The following is a 21,006-nucleotide window of genomic DNA, read 5'->3' as shown; positions in this document are numbered from 1 at the left end:
CTTCGGTTGGTTCTGCATATTTGTATAAGGTTAAGTACTGACAACAAGTCTTTCTTCGGTTGGTTCTGCGTATTTGTATAAGGCTCTGTACTGATAGTTACAGGCCTTAGTCAAATAGACAATAAGCAGATTAGTTTCAGGATCAAGGTCAGAGTCATTCTCATTATCTTTTAGTGTAGACTGTGATAACCCCACTGACAGTGACCTCTGTATGTGTAGACTATGTGATAACCCCACTGACAGTGACCTCTGTATGTGTAGACTGTGTGATAACCCCACTGACAGTGACCTCTGTATGTGTAGACTGTGTGATAACCCCACTGACAGTGACCTCTGTATGTGATATCAAAAATAAATACAAGATGATTCCCTTTACAAGTCTACTGGTGTTCATATAAAGATACTTCAAAATCAAACCTATAAAAATAGTTATAACTAGTTTTTTTGTATTCAAATATGCAATGTGTGGTTTTCAGTTCGATTCAATGTGTAAAAACACAGTTTGGTTTTGTGGTTAAGTAAACTGTTCAATGTTAAAATACAGTGGTTCTGTGGTTCAGTAAACTGTTGAATATAAAAACACAGTTTGGTTCTGTGGTTCAGTAAACTGTTCAATATAAAAACACAGTTTGGTTCTGTGGTTCAGTAAACTGTTGAATGTAAAAACACAGTTTAGTTCTGTGGTTCAGTAAACTGTTCAATATAAAAACACAGTTTGGTTCTGTATGTGGTTCATTGAACTTTTCAATGTAAAAACACAGTTTGGTTCTGTGGTTCAGTAAACTGTTCAATGTAAAAACACAGTTTGGTTCTGTGGTTCAGTAAACTGTTCAATGTAAAAACACAGTTTGGTTCTGTATGTGGTTCAGTGAACTTTTCAATGTAAAAACACAGTTTGGTTCTGTGGTTCAGTAAACTGTTCAATGTAAAAACACAGTTTGGTTCTGTGGTTCAGTAAATCGTTCAATGTAAAAACACAGTTTGGTTCTGTACAATGTTCAGTAAACTGTTCAATATAAAAACACAGTTTGGTTCTGTACGTGATTCAGTAAACTGTTCAATGTAAAAATACAGTTTGGTTCTGTACGTGGTTCAGTAAACTATTCAATATAAAAACACAGTTTGGTTCTGTATGTGGTTCAGTAAACTGTTCAATGTAAAAACACAGTTTGGTTCTGTACGTGGTTCAGTAAGCTTTTCAATGTAAAAACACAGTTTGGTTCTGTGGTTCAGTAAACTGTTGAATGTAAAAATACAGTTTGGTTCTGTGGTTCTGTAAACTGTTCAATTTTCTGTGATGATAGTGAATGAAGAAAGTTCAGTGTTTTAAAAATGTTTTGGTTTTTCTACAGCATCCGTCAATGGCCATCATAAAGGGGGCAGGACTGGTGATGAAGGCGATCATTGAGGTGAGCAATTTAATTAATACAGCCACACAAATATACACAATATAATTACAGGCCTTTGGATTTCACGGAAACGATCGTTTCCGGTACCATGTTGGTAGCGTGTCGATAAAATCATGGAACCGAAAAAAAATTTCCCATGATTATTATATCGTACGACTATTCAACGCAACCTAAACACAGTCTCCCATGATTATTACATCGAGTACGACTATTCAACGCAACCTAAACACAGTCTCCCATGATTATTACATCGAGTACGACTATTCAACGCAACCTAAACACAGTCTCCCATGATTATTACATCGAGTACGACTATTCAACGCAACCTAAACACAGTCTCCCATGATTATTACATTGAGTACGACTATTCAACGCAACCTAAACACAGTCTCCCATGATTATTACATCGAGTACGACTATTCAACGCAACCTAAACACAGTTTCCGATGGGTTCCCATGATCACAAGGCACAGAACCGAAAAACCCAAGAAATTTGAAATCCTATGGCCTGTAATTATGTAATACAGTTTGAGTTGGGGCAGTTGAATTAATACAGCCACACAAATATACACAGTATAATTATGTAATACAGTTTGAGTTGGACAGTTGAATTAATACAGCACACAAATATACACAGTATAATTATGTAATACAGTTTGAGTTGGGGCAGTTGAATTAATACAGCCACACAAATATACACAGTATAATTATGTAATACAGTTTGAGTTGGACAGTTGAATTAATACAGCCACACAAATATACACAGTATAATTGTGTAATACAGTTTGAGTTGGAACAGTTGAATTAATACAGCCACACAAATATACACAGTATAATTGTGTAATACAGTTTGAGTTGGACAGTTGAATTAATACAGCCACACAAATATACACAGTATAATTATGTAATACATTTTGAGTTGGGGCAGTTGAATTAATACAGCCACACAAATATACACAGTATAATTATGTAATACAGTTTGAGTTGGACAGTTGAATTAATACAGCACACAAATATACACAGTATAATTATGTAATACAGTTTGAGTTGGACAGTTGAATTAATACAGCCACACAAATATACACAGTATAATTATGTAATACAGTTTGAGTTGGACAGTTGGAATTAATACAGCCACACAAATATACACAGTATAATTATGTAATACAGTTTGAGTTGGACAGTTGAATTAATACAGCACACAAATATACACAGTATAATTATGTAATACAGTTTGAGTTGGGGCAGTTGAATTAATACAGCACACAAATATACACAGTATAATTATGTAATACAGTTTGAGTTGGGACAGTTGATTTAATACAAAACACAAATATACACAGTATAATTGTGTAATACAGTTTGAGTTGGACAGTTGGAATTAATACAGCACACAAATATACACAATTATTTAAAGTATTTAATTAAGCGACAAAAATATACAGAATACATGTATCATATAATATCTTACATTTTCAGTGCAATCAAAGTATGTCATATTTTTCAGATCACATACTTTAAGAATTTGATAACTTTGCAAATTAGATGTAAATTAGTTGAGGTCTCGCCACTAGATTTATTGACATTTAAGCAAACCTACTTGGGTGACACTCCATGATTGATGTATGCATTCATAGTCATCAAATAAAAACATTTCAATGGCAATTTGACACTGAAAGCTGTCCAGCGTTCAGAAAACAAAAATCGTTAGGCATAACTTTATTTTGATGTAAGAACATCTAAAATGACGTCATTCGAGTTTGATGTCATTTCCATTCAAAAATACACCATGCCACATATTCTTACGTCATTTGAATAGCTAGTAATGGCGGACTGGAATTAAAGTTGCGTATACAGTTTACAAGAACACGTTGTATTAAGCTTGAGCTTATATGATAAAGAGATTATTACCCTCGTGTATTTCGGTTTCGTCAATATCATATATTAGGAATAAAAATAATGTATTATGCTCGCCAGAGGCTCGCATAGTATAATTTTTATTCATAATATATGATATTGATGATACTGAAAAACACTGGTAATAACCTCTATATATGTTTTTAAAATTATTTTTGATAGTTTGATCTAATTTGTGCCACCTGGTGTTACAATGTTAAAGGGAGATAACTGATTAATGTGCCTATTGATCATTGATAGTTGAATCTATTCATCAGTGCCACTTATTGTTCTAGTGTTAAAGGGAGATAACTATCTAATGCAGCTAATGATTGTTGATAGCAGGAATGTAATAAAATAAAATAATATAACCGAAATATATACATAATATAGTGAACAACAAGAGGAATACTTTAATACATATAATTTTAATTATACTATTAATTCAATCAACTGTTAAAATGTGCCTAAAATGTTTAATTGGCATTGATAACTTTAATAGACACAAAAACTAATGGGCATTAAATTGAACAATTGTAAACAAAATTTAAGAAAATTAAATAAATATTCATGGCTCTTTTGCTGTTCCATATACTGTATACATGTGAGTAATACAGTTTATAAAATAAGATTGCTTTGTATAATTTTGAGATCACCTTTATTTAATTTTTTATATTCTATTTATTAACAAAAATTAGCATTTTAAATAAGTTTACTTAGCATTGAAAGACTTGGTGTATGTACTTGTGACTTATATATCGACCGTGTAAGTGGATATAATCCTCTTTTTTTTATAACCACTTGCATGTAATTGCATACAGAATATCAAATAAGAAAATGCAACTGGATGGTGCTATCTGCATTTGTTTGGTTTTTGGTGGTGGCAATATCTAATATGGTTGTTAGCATGCCTGAGCCTCGTTTCATGCAGGCTGTGGTGGATGTGTGTTACTGCATGTATTGTAATGTCATGTCATGTGTGCTCTTTTCAGGAGGGAGATGCTGAGATAGCCGCTAAGATGCAGGATTTGGCTCTAGCCGAGGGCGCACTTCCAAAACACTTACACTCTGCCATGTTCACGAAGAGTACCGACAACAGGATGCTAACAAACAGGTGGGTGCTACTCTTTAATCTGAATACTGCAGGTGAGATATTTCAACAAACAGGTGGGCGTTACTCTTTAACCTGAATACTGCAGGTAAGATATTTCAACAAACAGGTGGGCGCTACTCTTTAACCTGAATACTGCAGGCGAGATATTTCAACAAACAGGTGGGCGCTACTCTTTAATCTGAATACTGCAGGTGAGATATTTCAACAAACAGGTGGGCGTTACTCTTTAGCCTGAATACTGAGGTGAGATATTTCAACAAACAGGTGGGTGCTACTCTTTAATCTGAATACTGCAGGTGAGATATTTCAACAAACAGGTGGGCGTTACTCTTTAGCCTGAATACTGAGGTGAGATATTTCAACAAACAGGTGGGCGCTACTCTTTAACCTGAATACTGAGGTGAGATATTTCAACAAACAGGTGGACGTTACTCTTTAGCCTGAATACTGAGGTGAGATATTTCAACAAACAGGTGGGCGCTACTCTTTAACCTGAATACTGAGGTGAGATATTTCAACACAGGCGAGATATTTCAACAAACAGGTGGGCGCTACTCTTTAACCTGAATACTGCAGGTGAGATATTTCAACAAACAGGTGGGCGCTACTCTTTAGCCTGAATACTGCAGGTGAGATATTTCAACAAACAGGTGGGCACTACTCTTTAACCTGAATACTGAGGTGAGATATTTCAACAAACAGGTGGGTGTTACTCTTTAACCTGAATACTGCAGGTGAGATATTTCAACAAACAGGTGGGCGTTACTCTTTAGCCTGAATACTGAGGTGAGATATTTCAACAAACAGGTGGGCGCTACTCGATAACCTGAATACTGCAGGTGAGATATTTCAACAAACAGGTGGGCGCTACTCTTTAACCTGAATACTGAGGTGAGATATTTCAACAAACAGGTGGGCGCTACTCTTTAGCCTGAATACTGCAGGCGAGATATTTTGCCAGTCAGTCAAGCCCACACACTGTATACCGCATACAGTACATTTAGTCCATGGGCCAATACCCCAAAATTCACATGTCCGTACACTTTTGAGAGACAAAAGCTCGCTATATTTTTTTGAAAGACCATCACGTTAGGAATATTTTTCAGTATGATGGACATTCCCAAGTGGCAGCTTTATACCTTTTTGGGGTCAAATCAGGTTTTGTGAAATTTACCTTTAAAAAAGGGAATATACAGGTAAAAAAAAAATTTGAAAAATTGTGACCAGTGCAATTGTTGATTTGTTTATACCATTTATTCAAACATTTTCTCAACGGTTGCCATTGCAACGACCATTTTGGGGTAAAAAAAACCCCATTCATATCTCAGAACTGTAATGAAATATTTGGGTGCTTTCAATGACAAACCTATTTTGAGATACCTAGGCATGTTTTAAGTTGCATTTGTGTGTAATATATGTAGGCAAAATAGTAAATTTTGGGGTAAAAACATCAGTTTCGTAATTTCGCTTTTATGAAAATCTCAGAATAGAAAGAAAGAAAGAAATGTTTCATTTAACGACACACTCAATACATTTTATTTACGGTTATATGGCGTCAGACATGGTTAAGGACCACACAGATTTTGAGAGGAAACCCGCTGTCGCCATTACATGGGCTACTCTTCCGATTGGCAGCAAGGGATCTTTTATTTGCGCTTCCCACAGGCAGGATAGCACAAACCATGGCCTTTGTTGAACCAGTTATGGATCACTGGTCGGTGCAAGTGGTTTACACCTACCCATTGAGTCTTGCGGAGCACTCACTCAGAGTTTGAGGTCGGTATCTGGATTAAAAATCCCATGCCTCGACTGGGATCCGAACCCAGTACCTACCAGCCTGTAGACCGATGGCCTGCCACGACGCCACCGAGGCCGGTTCTCAGAATAGAGTGATCATCATATTTCCATGTTGTATAATCCACCAAAAGCTGTCAAAGTTCAGTATATCAGTAAAAAGCCTTTGCAAGTGATTGTCAACCCGGACTATGTATGTTTGTATATATATATATATGTATGTATGTATGTATGTATGTATGTATGATATCATAAAATTTAATACAATTTAAAAAAAAAAAGTTTGATCGGGGAGGTCATGGCCCACTGTACAGTGTTCATGTTGCAATATATGGAATAATAAAATTTATTTTAAAACAGTAACAACAAAAGTTAACGACTCCATGAGAGCACATTGAGTAATTAATCATCAACTACCGTATATTGCTGTGTATTAGCCGACTTTTGAAGTCTAGAAATACTTTCCAAAAGAAGAGAGTCGGCTTATACACGGAGGCAACAAATTGATTCATAAAATTCCGATCGAAAACACTCCCGACCCCGACTTACAAATTTTGATCAGACCCTTACAGCGTTTCACAGCTTATGTAACAATAATTTGTGCACAGTATAAGTAAAACACCCCATTATTCAGTATTATGTAGTTTTTTGTTCTTAATGCATTAATAGTTTGATCAATAATAATAAAAATGGCTTGTTTTATTGTCATTTCAATAGTAAAAACGTGTTCCGCCATCTTTGTTTGACACCTCTGTCTATATCATTTTGTAAGCTCTTATTTGATTGGATCACACGATTTTGTGTAAATAACAGCCATGGACCACAGTCACAGAATCATTTCTTTCTGAGTGGGAGAAAACAGGGATTAAACATGCCTTAATGAGTTTATTATTTGCTGTCCAGTGAATAATTAAATTACTTATGTGCAGTGATATGTTGTTACAGCTTGAATTGGTTATTTTCTTGTTATGATATATCGGTGCTAAATTAGTTTTGCATGGCATGGATGACGTTAGCATTGCGATAATTATTACTGTGTCTGTAATAATTAAAGGGGAAGAAAATATAATGAAAAAGAAAAGCACAAGTCTATTTGTCGACAGTATTATTTAAATCAATACAATGTACAAGTGAACAAAAGATGACTTCAGCTTATACACGAGGCCAGTGATTTTGTACTTGATAATTAGGGTCAAACTAAGAGGTCGGCTTATACAAGGAGTCGGCTAATACTCGGCAATATACGGTATTGGATGTCAAACATTTGGTAATTCTGACACGTGATCATCAAAGGAAACCCACTACATTTTTCCATTAGCAACAAGGGATCTTTTATATTCACTTTCCCACAGACTGGAAAGCACATACCACGACCTTTGACCATTTGTGGTGCACTGGTTGGAATGAGAGAAAACCCAGTCAGTTGAATGAATCCACCGCGGTGGTTCGATCCTGCAACACAAGCACCTCAAGCGAGCACTCGACTGACTGAGCTAAAACCCACCCCACAATAAGAACAAACGCCATCCACCTAATGCGATGTTATATTTATACGTATTCTATTCAATGTACTAAATATCTGTATATGTATTCTATTCAATGTACTAAATATCTGTATATGTATTCTATTCAGTGTACTAAATATCTGTATATGTATTCTATTCAATGTACTAAATATCTGTATATGTATTCTATTCAATGTACTAAATATCTGTATATGTATTCTATTCAGTGTACTAAATATCTGTATATGTATTCTATTCAGTGTACTAAATATCTGTATATGTATTCTGTTCAGTGTACTAAATATCTGTATATGTATTCTATTCAGTGTACTAAATATCTGTATATGTATTCTGTTCAGTGTACTAAATATCTGTATATGTATTCTGTTCAGTGTACTAAATATCTGTATATGTATTCTATTCAGTGTACTAAATATCTGTATATGTATTCTATTCAGTGTACTAAATATCTGTATATGTATTCTGTTCAGTGTACTAAATATCTGTATATGTATTCTGTTCAGTGTACTAAATATCTGTATATGTATTCTATTCAGTGTACTAAATATATTTATATGTATTCTATTCAATGTACTAAATATCTGTATATGTATTCTATTCAATGTACTAAATATCTGTATATGTATTCTATTCAATGTACTAAATATCTGTATATGTATTCTATTCAATGTACTAAATATCTGTATATGTATTCTATTCAATGTACTAAATATATTTATATGTATTCTATTCAATGTACTAAATATATTTATATGTATTCTATTCAATGTACTAAATATATTTATATGTATTCTATTCAGTGTACTAAATATCTGTATATGTATTCTATTCAGTGTACTAAATATCTGTATATGTATTCTGTTCAGTGTACTAAATATCTGTATATGTATTCTATTCAGTGTACTAAATATCTGTATATGTATTCTGTTCAGTGTACTAAATATCTGTATATGTATTCTGTTCAGTGTACTAAATATCTGTATATGTATTCTATTCAGTGTACTAAATATCTGTATATGTATTCTATTCAGTGTACTAAATATCTGTATATGTATTCTGTTCAGTGTACTAAATATCTGTATATGTATTCTGTTCAGTGTATTAAATATCTGTATATGTATTCTATTCAGTGTACTAAATATATTTATATGTATTCTATTCAATGTACTAAATATCTGTATATGTATTCTATTCAGTGTACTAAATATCTGTATATGTATTCTATTCAGTGTACTAAATATCTGTATATGTATTCTGTTCAATGTACTAAATATATTTATATGTATTCTATTCAATGTACTAAATATATTTATATGTATTCTATTCAATGTACTAAATATATTTATATGTATTCTATTCAATGTACTAAATATATTGTACTTGTTAGTACTGATCACTACATTTATATTTCTCTTTCAGACAGCTGAGTCGGCACCTGGTGGGCTTGTGGGTTACTGGTCACCCGACTGCCATGGGCTTGCTGCGACGCATCCTGGTAAATAACTTGTCATATTTGCTTCATTCGCATTCATTTAGTACTTAGCCAGACCCAAGTATGGCAGTATGGCAGTATGGCAGTTCACTCAGCCACAGCCTAAACCTTATCTACTTGTACTATAGTACCATGGATGATTCTGATTTAAACACACAGTCCTGTTGCTTACATGTTAAAGAAGTATTAGTCATAGTTGCTATCACCTTATACTAGTGTGTTCTTCATCAATTTTTACCAGCTTCTTTGTTTAGACACCAAACAGCATCATTAAATATTTGTTTTGTTTCCTCACCAAATAGCCGTAGTTTAAAATGTGCTGAGGTGTCGTTAAACAAACATTCCTTTCCTTTCTTTTCACACCCTTGACCAAGTGTCAAAATAACCATATGTTAGACACCAAATAGCCATAGTTTAAAATGTGCTGAAGTGTCGTTAAACAAACATTCCTTTCCTTTCCTATTTCACTCTCGACCAAGTGTCAAAATAACCATATGTTAGACACCAAATAGCCGTAGTTTAAAATGTGCTGAGGTGTCGTGAAACAAACATTCCTTTCCTTTCCTCTCTCACTCTCGACCAAGTGTCAAAATAACCATATGTTAGACACCAAATAGCCGTAGTTTAAAATGTGCTGAGGTGTCGACCAAGTGTTAAAATAACCATATGTTAGACACCAAATAGCCGTAGTTTAAAATGTGCTGAGGTGTCGACCAAGTGTCAAAATAACCATATGCAAGGCTAGAAATGAAAAAAAAATCTACATGCACCAGGTGCATGCTGAAAAAAAAAGTTACATGCACCATTAAAATTCTGTATGCACCAAAAATAAGACAACTTCGTTGTTTTTTTATACGAAGCTATTCAGAATTATTCGGCAATACCTATATTTATTTATTAACAGTACCGGAACGTTATACAGCTGCATTTATTACTGATTCTTGATAAAATTTGAAAATTTAACCCAACATAAACGCCTTACAGAAATCTATAATAGGCCTATTACAAAAACGTACGAATATTTGTGTTTTGTATTAAGCAAGTTATCAACTTTTTTAACTCGATAAGATCTGTTGGTATAATATAAATTAGCCTACGCAATTCGACAAGATAATAATCACTGGCTGACTTCAAGTCAACTACGCGAGTAACGCACCTGCACGTTCACAATCATCTGATCAAATGCCCATATCTGAGGTCGAAAATGTTCAAGGCAGTTACGGTACTTTGTATTGATCACAGATCTGGCGGAGTTCAATTTGTCAGTGACGACAACAACTGTGTTATGCGCGTGGATACCCCAACTTCCCTAATACCACTCACGGATATAACCGAGATATTGCCGGCAATTTTCACAAATATCCGACAGGGCGCCATTGTTGTAAGTAGGATTATGGGATACAAAATGAATAAAAGTTATCATTTTCGTGTGGCGAACAGATTACAAAATGCATCCGCAAAATTCAACAACTTCAGTCTGAATCTGGTAGACAACAGGATACTAGTATACGCAATACACAGTACTTGAAAAATATTAGCATGCACCGCGTGCACCCAGTTTTAAAAGTTACATGCACACACAAAAATCAGCATGCACCGGTGCATGTACTAACACTGCATTTCGAGCCCTGATATGTTAGACACCAAATAGCCGTAGTTTAAAATGTGCTGAGGTGTGGTTAAACACACGTTCCTTTCCTTTCCTCTCTCACTCGACCAAGTGTCAAAATAACCATATGTTAGACACCAAATAGCCGTAGTTTAAAATGTGCTGAAGTGTCGTTAAACAAACATTCCTTTCCTTTCCTCTCTCACTCTTGACCAAGTGTCAAAATAACCATATGTTAAACACCAAATAGCCGTAGGTTAAAATGTGCTGAGGTGTCGTTAAACAAACATTCCTTTCCTTTCCTCTCTCACTCTCGACCAAGTGTCAAAATAACCATATGTTAGACACCAAATAGCCGTAGTTTAAAATGTGCTGAGGTGTCGTTAAACAAACATTCCTTTCCTTTCCTCTCTCACTCTCGACCAAGTGTCAAAATAACCATATGTTAGACACCAAATAGCCGTAGTTTTAAATGTACTGAGGTGTCGTTAAACAAACATTCCTTTCCTTTCCTCTCTCTCGACCAAGTGTCAAAATAACCATATGTTAGACACCAAATAGCCGTAGTTTAAAATGTGCTGAGGTGTCGTTAAACAAACATTCCTTTCCTCTCTCACTCTTGACCAAGTGTCAAAATAACCATATGTTAGACACCAAATAGCCGTAGTTTAAAATGTGCTGAGGTGTCGTTAAACAAACATTCCTTTCCTCTCTCACTCTTGACCAAGTGTCAAAATAACCATATGTTGGACACCAAATAGCCGTAGTTTAAAATGTGCTGAGGTGTCGTTAAACAAACATTCCTTTCCTTTCCTCTCTCACTCTCGACCAAGTGTCAAAATAACCACGTTAGACACCAAATAGCCATAGTTTAAAATGTGCTGAGGTGTCGTTAAACAAACATTCCTTTCCTTTCCTCTCTCTCGACCAAATGTCAAAATAACCATATGTTAGACACCAAATAGCCGTAGTTTAAAATGTGCTGAGGTGTCGTTAAACAAACATTCCTTTCCTCTCTCACTCTCAACCAAGTGTCAAAATAACCATATGTTAGATACCAAATAGCCGTAGTTTAAAATGTGCTGAGGTGTCGTTAAACAAACATTCCTTTCCTTTCCTCTCTCACTCTCGACCAAGTGTCAAAATAACCATATTTTAGACACCAAATAGCTGTAGTTTAAAATGTGCTGAGGTGTCGTTAAATAAACATTCCTTTCCTCTCTCACTCTCGACCAAGTGTCAAAATAACCATATGTTAGACACCAAATAGCCGTAGTTTAAAATGTGCTGAGGTGTCGTTAAACAAACATTCCTTTCCTTTCCTCTCTCACTCTCGACCAAGTGTCAAAATAACCATATGTTAGACACCAAATAGCCGTAGTTTAAAATGTGCTGAGGTGTCGTTAAACAAACATTCCTTTCACTCTCTCACTCTTGACCAAGTGTCAAAATAACCATATGTTGGACACCAAATAGCCGTAGTTTAAAATGTGCTGAGGTGTCGTTAAACAAACATTCCTTTCCTTTCCTCTCTCACTCTCGACCAAATGTCAAAATAACCATATGTTAGACACCAAATAGCCGTAGTTTAAAATGTGCTGAGGTGTCGTTAAACAAACATTCCTTTCCTTTCCTCTCTCACTCTTGACCAAGTGTAAAAATAACCATATGTTAGACACCAAATAGCCATAGTTTAAAATGTGCTGAGGTGTCGTTAAACAAACATTCCTTTCCTTTCCTCTCTCTCGACCAAGTGTCAAAATAACCATATGTTAGACACCAAATAGCCGTAGTTTAAAATGTGCTGAGGTGTCGTTAAACAAACATTCCTTTCCTCTCTCACTCTCGACCAAGTGTCAAAATAACCATATGTTAGACACCAAATAGCCGTAGTTTAAAATGTGCTGAGGTGTCGTTAAACAAACATTGCTTTCCTTTCCTCTCTCACTCTTGACCAAGTGTTAAAATAACCGTATGTTAGACACCAAATTGCCATAGTTTAAAATGTTCTGAGGTGTTAAACAAACATTCCTTTCTTTTTGTTTTTGTTGCAAACTGGTGATGTTTGATTTACTATTACACTGGTACTTGATGATCTGGTTTTAGCCTGCCGGCCTGCTTGCGTACCTAGATTCCTCTGACAGTGTTCCTGTGGATGAAGATGACAAACTTCATGTGAGAGATAATGTCAAATTAGCACAGGTAAACAAAAGTCATCAAGTTAGCACATGCCATCTAGGTAGCACAGGTAGAAAAATGTTAACACAGGTAAACAAAATTTCATGAAGTTAGCAAGGTAAACAAACATCATCAAGTTAGCACAGGTAAACAAAAGTTATCAATTTAGCACAGGTAAGCAAAAGTCATCCTATTAGCACAGGTAAATAAAAGTTGTCAAGTTAGTACAGGTAAACAAAAGTTGTCAAGGTAGCACAGGTCTACAAAAGTCAATTAGCACAGGTAAACAAAAGTCAAGTTAGCACAGGTAAACAAAAGTCAAGTTAGCACAGGTAAATAAAAGTCAAGTTAGCACAGGTAAACAAAAGTCAAGTTAGTGTAGGTAAACAAAAGTCAAGTTAGAACAGGTAAACAAAAGTCAAGTTAGCACAGGTAAATAAAAGTTGATGAGTTAGCCATGTCTGATCACCTGGAGCTACCTTTGTTGGCTGAGGTCTACAACCAATTTTAGAAACATTTTCTAACTTTCCAACGTGAAAAACAATAGGCCAAATTATTTTCTAACTTTCCAACATGAAAAACAATAGGCCAAACATTTTCTAACTTTCCAACATGAAAAACAATAGGCCAAATTATTTTCCCTCAAACATTTTTTGAAAAGTTAGTTGAACTAATATAAAAACGTTAGGTATGTTGAACACGTCCATTGCATCTGACTTTGTGAATCGATGTGGTCTTTGTGATTGAATGTCTTAGATTCGTGGTAATTGTTGATATAAAAACATTAGATGTTTTGAACACTTTGTTGTAGATTCGTGGTAATTGTTGATATAAAAACGTTAGATGTTTTGATCACTTTGTTATAGATTCGTGGTAATTGTTGATATAAAAACGTTAGATGTTTTGATCACTTTGTTGTAGATTCGTGGTAATTGTTGATATAAAAACGTTAGATGTTTTGATCACTTTGTTATAGATTCTTGGTAATTGTTGATATAAAAACGTTAGATGTTTTGAACACTTTGTTATAGATTCGTGGTAATTGTTGATATAAAAACGTTAGATGTTTTGAACACTTTGTTATAGATTCGTGGTAATTGTTGATATAAAAACGTTAGATGTTTTGAACACTTTGTTATAGATTCGTGGTAATTGTTGATATAAAAACGTTAGATGTTTTGAACACTTTGTTATAGATTCCTGGTAATTGTTGATATAAAAACGTTAGATGTTTTGAACACTTTGTTGTAGATTCGTGGTAATTGTTGATATAAAAACGTTAGATGTTTTGAACACTTTGTTGTAGATTCGTGGTAATTGTTGATATAAAAACGTTAGATGTTTTGAACACTGACTTTGTTATAGATTCGTGGTAATTGTTGATATAAAAACTTTAGATGTTTTGATCACTGACTTTGTTGTAGATTCATGGTAATTGTTGGCTGGATTTGTACTCATTGTGTATAAGATCATGAAGACATTTAATATGATGATTAAGGACTGGTTAAGTTTGATGAGGGTCAGTAGTAATTAGTAAAAAAAAACCTCATTCCTTTCCTTGGTTTTCTGTGACTAGGATCACCAGAACAGGCGGATGAAGAACCCAAACCTCGTTCTACTCGAGAAGAAAATAGACGGCTTTCTACAGCACTGGCGGTCTCGGATTGGCCTAGAAACCAAACAGGTACAACATTTTTCGAGCAATTACACAGGTGCTGTCCGATTCTTCCAGTAGTGTGCGTACTGGTGATTAATATGTTAAATATTTGCAATATATGATGTCATGTAATATACTACACTGTGTGCATTCCTTCTCATGAGGGGGGTGGGCATTTAGTTCAATCGGTTGAGTGCTTGCTTGAGTGCTTGCTTGAGGTGCTTGCGTCGCAGGATCGAACCACCTTGGTGAATCCATTCAGCTGATGGGTTTTTTTCTCGTTCCAACCAGTGCACCACAACTGGACAAAGGCTGTGGTGTGTGCTTTCTTGTCTCTGAGAAAGTGCATATAAAAGATCACTTTCTGCATTAGAAAAAAATGTAGCTGGTTTCCTATGATGACTACGAGTCAGAATTGCCAAATGTTTGACATCCAATAGGCGATGATTAATGTATCAATGTGCTCCTGTGGTGTTGTTAAACAAAACAAATGTAATATATATCAGCAGAGAGAATGAGTGATATCACGGTACAAAGAATGAGTGATATCACGGTACGAAGAATGGGTGATATCACGGTACGAAGAATGAGTGATATCACGGTACGAAGAATGGTTGATATCACGGTACAAAGAATGGGTGATATCACGGTACAAAGAATGGGTGATATCACGGTACAAAGAATGAGTGATATCACGGTACAAAGAATGAGTGATATCACGGTACAAAGAATGGATGATATCACGGTACAAAGAATGGATGATATCACGGTACAAAGAATGGATGGTGATATCACGGTACAAAGAATGGATGGTGATATCACGGTACAAAGAATGAGTGATATCACGGTACAAAGAATGAGTGATATCACGGTACAAAGAATGAGTGATATCACGGTACAAAGAATGGATGATATCACGGTACAAAGAATGAGTGGTATCATGGTACAAAGAATGGGTGATATCACGGTACAAAGAATGGGTGATATCACGGTACAAAGAATGGGTGATATCACGGTACAAAGAATGAGTGATATCACGGTACAAATTTTAACTTATATATGTAATATATATCAGCAGAGAGAATGAGTGATGTCACGGTACAAATTTTAACTTATATATGTAATATATATCAGCAGAGAGAATGAGTGATGTCACGGTACAAATTTTAACTTATATATGTAATATATATCAGCAGAGAGAATGAGTGATGTCACGGTACCAATTTTAACTTATATATGTAATATATATCAGCAGAGAGAATGAGTGATCTCACGGTACCAATTTTAACTTATATATGTAATATATATCAGCAGAGAGAATGAGTGATATCACGGTACAAATTTTAACTTATATATGTAATATATATCAGCAGAGAGAATGAGTGATGTCACGGTACCAATTTTAACTTATATATGTAATATATATCAGCAGAGAGAATGAGTGATGTCACGGTACAAAAATAACATGCAGTGAATTTATGATAATTATTCTAAAATTATAAGAATCGTTGAACTAGAAAATATTTCTGGCGCTCGTCCTTTTGTAGATGTTTTTCTGATGCATGTCTCAAGTAAGTCAATTCTTGGACTAAGCTTTAGATTCAACTCGCTAAAGCTCACCCCAAGGATTGATTTTCATTAGACTTCTGTCAGAAAACAACATATATAAAAGGACTCATGCCAGAAACTGTTATTCCTGATTGGTTAAGATTAGCTGGTTGTCTTTATTGGGGTTTGCCATTGGGCTATTTCTCGCTCCAGCCAGTGCTCCACAACTGGTGTAATAAAGGCCGTGGCATGTACTATCCTGTCTGTGGGATGGTGCATATAAAAGATCCCTTGCTGCTAATCAAAAAGAGTAGCCCATGAAGTGGCGACAGCAAGTTTCCTCTCTCAATATCTGTGTTCCTTAACCATATGTCTGATGCCAGATAGCCGTAAATAAAATGTGTTGAGTGCATCGTTAAATAAAACATTTCCTACCTTTATAGGGTTTGATATTGACCTGGGCCCTGTTCCACGAAGCGATTTTAGCCCTAAGATTACCTTAAGCGCATACATGTAGCTACCCTATGCACTTAAGTTGATCTTAGGGCTAAGATCGCTTCGTGGAATGGGTCCCTGATGTGGTCACATGGCATTTACAGCACTATAGATGGTACTATCCACTATAATTTTATTGTCACCTGTTTGCAGCAAAATGACCGTCCAATAGTGTTGAGGAACCGTCGACAGCGCATCAAGAGTGAAGCAAACTGGGCGCTGTTCTACTACCAGTTCAACAAAGACCATGCCAGGCCAAACCTTATATGGAATTACAAGGTAAGTGTTCTACTACCAGTTCAACAAAGACCATGCCAGGCCAAACCTTATATGGAATTACAAGGTAGGTCGGCTTCTGACATTGTGAGTGGAGGTGTGGGACAGGACATAGTTCAGTGCTGTAGCAGCTCTGGTCTGACTTTGTGAGTGGAGGTGTGGGACAGGACATAGTTCAGTGCTGCAGCAGCTCTGGTCTGACTTTGTTCTGACATTGTGAGTGGAGGTGTGGGACAGGACATAGCTCAGTGCTGCAGCAGCTCTGGTCTGACATTGTGAGTGGAGGTGTGGGACAGGACATAGCTCAGTGCTGCAGCAGCTCTGGTCTGACATTGTGAGTGGAGGTGTGGGACAGGACATAGCTCAGTGCTGCAGCAGCTCTGGTTGACTTTGTGAGTGGAGGTGTGGGACAGGACATAGCTCAGTGCTGCAGCAGCTCTGGTCTGACTTTGTTCTGACATTGTGAGTGGAGGTGTGGGACAGGACATAGTTCAGTGCTGCAGCAGCTCTGGTCTGACTTTGTTCTGACATTGTGAGTGGAGGTGTGGGACAGGACATAGCTCAGTGCTGCAGCAGCTCTGGTCTGACTTTGTGAGTGGAGGTGTGGGACAGGACATAGTTCAGTGCTGCAGCAGCTCTGGTCTGACTTTGTTCTGACATTGTGAGTGGAGGTGTGGGACAGGACATAGCTCAGTGCTGCAGCAGCTCTGGTCTGACATTGTGAGTGGAGGTGTGGGACAGGACATAGCTCAGTGCTGCAGCAGCTCTGGTCTGACTTTGTTCTGACATTGTGAGTGGAGGTGTGGGACAGGACATAGCTCAGTGCTGCAGCAGCTCTGGTTGACTTTGTGAGTGGAGGTGTGGGACAGGACATAGCTCAGTGCTGCAGCAGCTCTGGTCTGACTTTGTTCTGACATTGTGAGTGGAGGTGTGGGACAGGATATAGCTCAGTGCTGCAGCAGCTCTGGTCTGACTTTGTGAGTGGAGGTGTGGGACAGGACATAGCTCAGTGCTGCAGCAGCTCTGGTCTGACTTTGTGAGTGGAGGTGTGGGACAGGACATAGCTCAGTGCTGCAGCAGCTCTGGTCTGACTTTGTTCTGACATTGTGAGTGGAGGTGTGGGACAGGACATAGCTCAGTGCTGCAGCAGCTCTGGTCTGACTTTGTTCTGACATTGTGAGTGGAGGTGTGGGACAGGACATAGCTCAGTGCTGCAGCAGCTCTGGTCTGACATTGTGAGTGGAGGTGTGGGACAGGACATAGCTCAGTGCTGCAGCAGCTCTGGTCTGACTTTGTGAGTGGAGGTGTGGGACAGGACATAGCTCAGTGCTGCAGCAGCTCTGGTCTGACTTTGTGAGTGGAGGTGTGGGACAGGACATAGCTCAGTGCTGCAGCAGCTCTGGTCTGACTTTGTGAGTGGAGGTGTGGGACAGGACATAGCTCAGTGCTGCAGCAGCTCTGGTCTGACTTTGTGAGTGGAGGTGTGGGACAGGACATAGCTCAGTGCTGCAGCAGCTCTGGTCCAACATTGTGAGTGGAGGTGTGGGACAGGACATAGCTCAGTGCTGCAGCAGCTCTGGTCTGACTTTGTGAGTGGAGGTGTGGGACAGGACATAGCTCAGTGCTGCAGCAGCTCTGGTCTGACTTTGTGAGTGGAGGTGTGGGACAGGACATAGCTCAGTGCTGCAGCAGCTCTGGTCTGACTTTGTGAGTGGAGGTGTGGGACAGGACATAGCTCAGTGCTGCAGCAGCTCTGGTCTGACTTTGTGAGTGGAGTGGAGGTGCTGCAGCAGCTGGGACAGGACATAGCTCAGTGCTGCAGCAGCTCTGGTCCAACATTGTGAGTGGAGGTGTGGGACAGGACATAGCTCAGTGCTGCAGCAGCTCTGGTCCGACATTGTGAGTGGAGGTGTGGGACAGGACATAGCTCAGTGCTGCAGCAGCTCTGGTCCGACATTGTGAGTGGAGATGTGGGACAGGACATAGCTCAGTGCTGCAGCAGCTCTGATCCAACATTGTGAGTGGAGGTGTGGGATAGGACATAGCTCAGTGCTGCAGCAGCTCTGGTCTGACTTCGTTCATTTTCCTGAGAATGTTACTTTGTACTGATGAAATGTTGAATATTTAATGTTATTTTGCACTGATGAAATGTTGAATATTTAAGGAATTTTTCTGTAAATTTAATTTTAAAAAGTTTTATTATGTATGAAATTAAATATTAATAATTTAATATCCATTATTCATTTCATTTGTTTGGTTAGTGTTTGTGCTTATGCATGAAATTAAATATCCATAATTTCATATCCATTTTGCTCTTATTCATTGTGTAGGAAACAAAAAGAGAAGAAAGAAATTTATTGTGTCTGAAATATGTTGATATACATGTAGTACTGTTATGTTCACTGGCTATAAAATAAAAATGACTCAAAATAAATCTTTCTTTTTTCTAATCCTCATTTGTACCCTTTTTCACAGACAGTTAATGTTATCGGTTGCAATAGTTTTTCTTGTTTACAAAGTCAGTTTTGTCGTTTACAATAATTTTTCTTTTTCACAGACTGACATTTGTGTTGAGAATTGTCATCTGCATTGGTTTTTCTTTTTCACAGACTAGAGAGGAATTGAGGGATGCCTTGGAAAATGAAATGCGAGCGTTCACGGTAGACAAAGAATTGGGTTCAACGTACATCATTGGGTGGAACCACACAGAGTTTGAAGTACCGTACCACTGTCTGGCAGAGGAAATTAAAATAGGTGAGCATCCATTAGCACCGAAACATTTATAGACTTGATCCGAATCTGCTGCTGCTGTTAAGATATTTACAACTAACAGAGCTTTCCTAACCACCAAATCTGAATAACAAAACCAAGTCTGTTTGCTGTTTTCTCAGGGGATTACTATCTTCGTCTGTTTAAGTCTGTTTGCTGTTTTCTCAGGGGATTACTATCTTCGTCTGTTTAAGTCTGTTTGCTGTTTTCTCAGGGGATTACTATCTTCGTCTGTTTAAGTCTGTTTGCTGTTTTCTCAGGGGATTACTATCTTCGTCTGTTTAAGTCTGTTTGCTGTTTTCTCAGGGGATTACTATCTTCGTCTGTTTAAGTCTGTTTGCTGTTTTCTCAGGGGATTACTATCTTCGTCTGTTTAAGTCTGTTTGCTGTTTTCTCAGGGGATTACTATCTTCGTCTGTTTAAGTCTGTTTGCTGTTTTCTCAGGGGATTACTATCTTCGTCTGTTTAAGTCTGTTTGCTGTTTTCTCAGGGGATTACTATCTTCGTCTGTTTAAGTCTGTTTGCTGTTTTCTCAGGGGATTACTATCTTCGTCTGTTTAAGTCTGTTTGCTGTTTTCTCAGGGGATTACTATCTTCGTCTGTTTAAGTCTGTTTGCTGTTTTCTCAGGGGATTACTATCTTCGTCTGTTTAAGTCTGTTTGCTGTTTTCTCAGGGGATTACTATCTTCGTCTGTTTAAGTCTGTTTGCTGTTTTCTCAGGGGATTACTATCTTCGTCTGTTTAAGTCTGTTTGCTGTTTTCTCAGGGGATTACTATCTTCGTCTGTTTAAGTCTGTTTGCTGTTTTCTCAGGGGATTACTATCTTCGTCTGTTTAAGTCTGTTTGCTGTTTTCTCAGGGGATTACTATCTTCGTCTGTTTAAGTCTGTTTGCTGTTTTCTCAGGGGATTACTATCTTCGTCTGTTTAAGTCTGTTTGCTGTTTTCTCAGGGGATTACTATCTTCGTCTGTTTAAGTCTGTTTGCTGTTTTCTCAGGGGATTACTATCTTCGTCTGTTTAAGTCTGTTTGCTGTTTTCTCAGGGGATTACTATCTTCGTCTGTTTAAGTCTGTTTGCTGTTTTCTCAGGGGATTACTATCTTCGTCTGTTTAAGTCTGTTTGCTGTTTTCTCAGGGGATTACTGTCTTCGTCTGTTTAAGTCTGTTTGCTGTTTTCTCAGGGGATTACTGTCTTCGTCTGTTTAAGTCTGTTTGCTGTTTTCTCAGGGGATTACTATCTTCGT

The 21,006-nt window shown here is 37.1% G+C and overlaps 1 protein-coding gene across 1 annotated transcript in view; it reads left to right on the top strand.

The window, feature by feature from the left end:
* LOC121387469 (dnaJ homolog subfamily C member 13-like) overlaps nucleotides 1–21,006 on the top strand; it is a 179,263-nt gene that overhangs the window by 46,719 nt on the left and 111,538 nt on the right. Inside the window, exons 18-24 of the mRNA XM_041518594.1 lie at nucleotides 1,353–1,409; nucleotides 4,298–4,419; nucleotides 9,159–9,234; nucleotides 12,947–13,042; nucleotides 14,595–14,702; nucleotides 16,872–16,997; nucleotides 19,604–19,748. Of these exons, the coding sequence (XP_041374528.1) occupies nucleotides 1,353–1,409; nucleotides 4,298–4,419; nucleotides 9,159–9,234; nucleotides 12,947–13,042; nucleotides 14,595–14,702; nucleotides 16,872–16,997; nucleotides 19,604–19,748 (730 nt within the window). The remainder of the gene's footprint in view (nucleotides 1–1,352; nucleotides 1,410–4,297; nucleotides 4,420–9,158; nucleotides 9,235–12,946; nucleotides 13,043–14,594; nucleotides 14,703–16,871; nucleotides 16,998–19,603; nucleotides 19,749–21,006) is intronic.

The sequence above is a fragment of the Gigantopelta aegis genome, chromosome 13, assembly GCF_016097555.1.
Source record: "Gigantopelta aegis isolate Gae_Host chromosome 13, Gae_host_genome, whole genome shotgun sequence".
Lineage (NCBI taxonomy): Eukaryota > Metazoa > Mollusca > Gastropoda > Neomphalida > Peltospiridae > Gigantopelta > Gigantopelta aegis.
The sequence above is the reverse complement of the archived record's forward strand: the minus strand, read 5'-3'. Positions and strand labels throughout refer to the sequence as shown.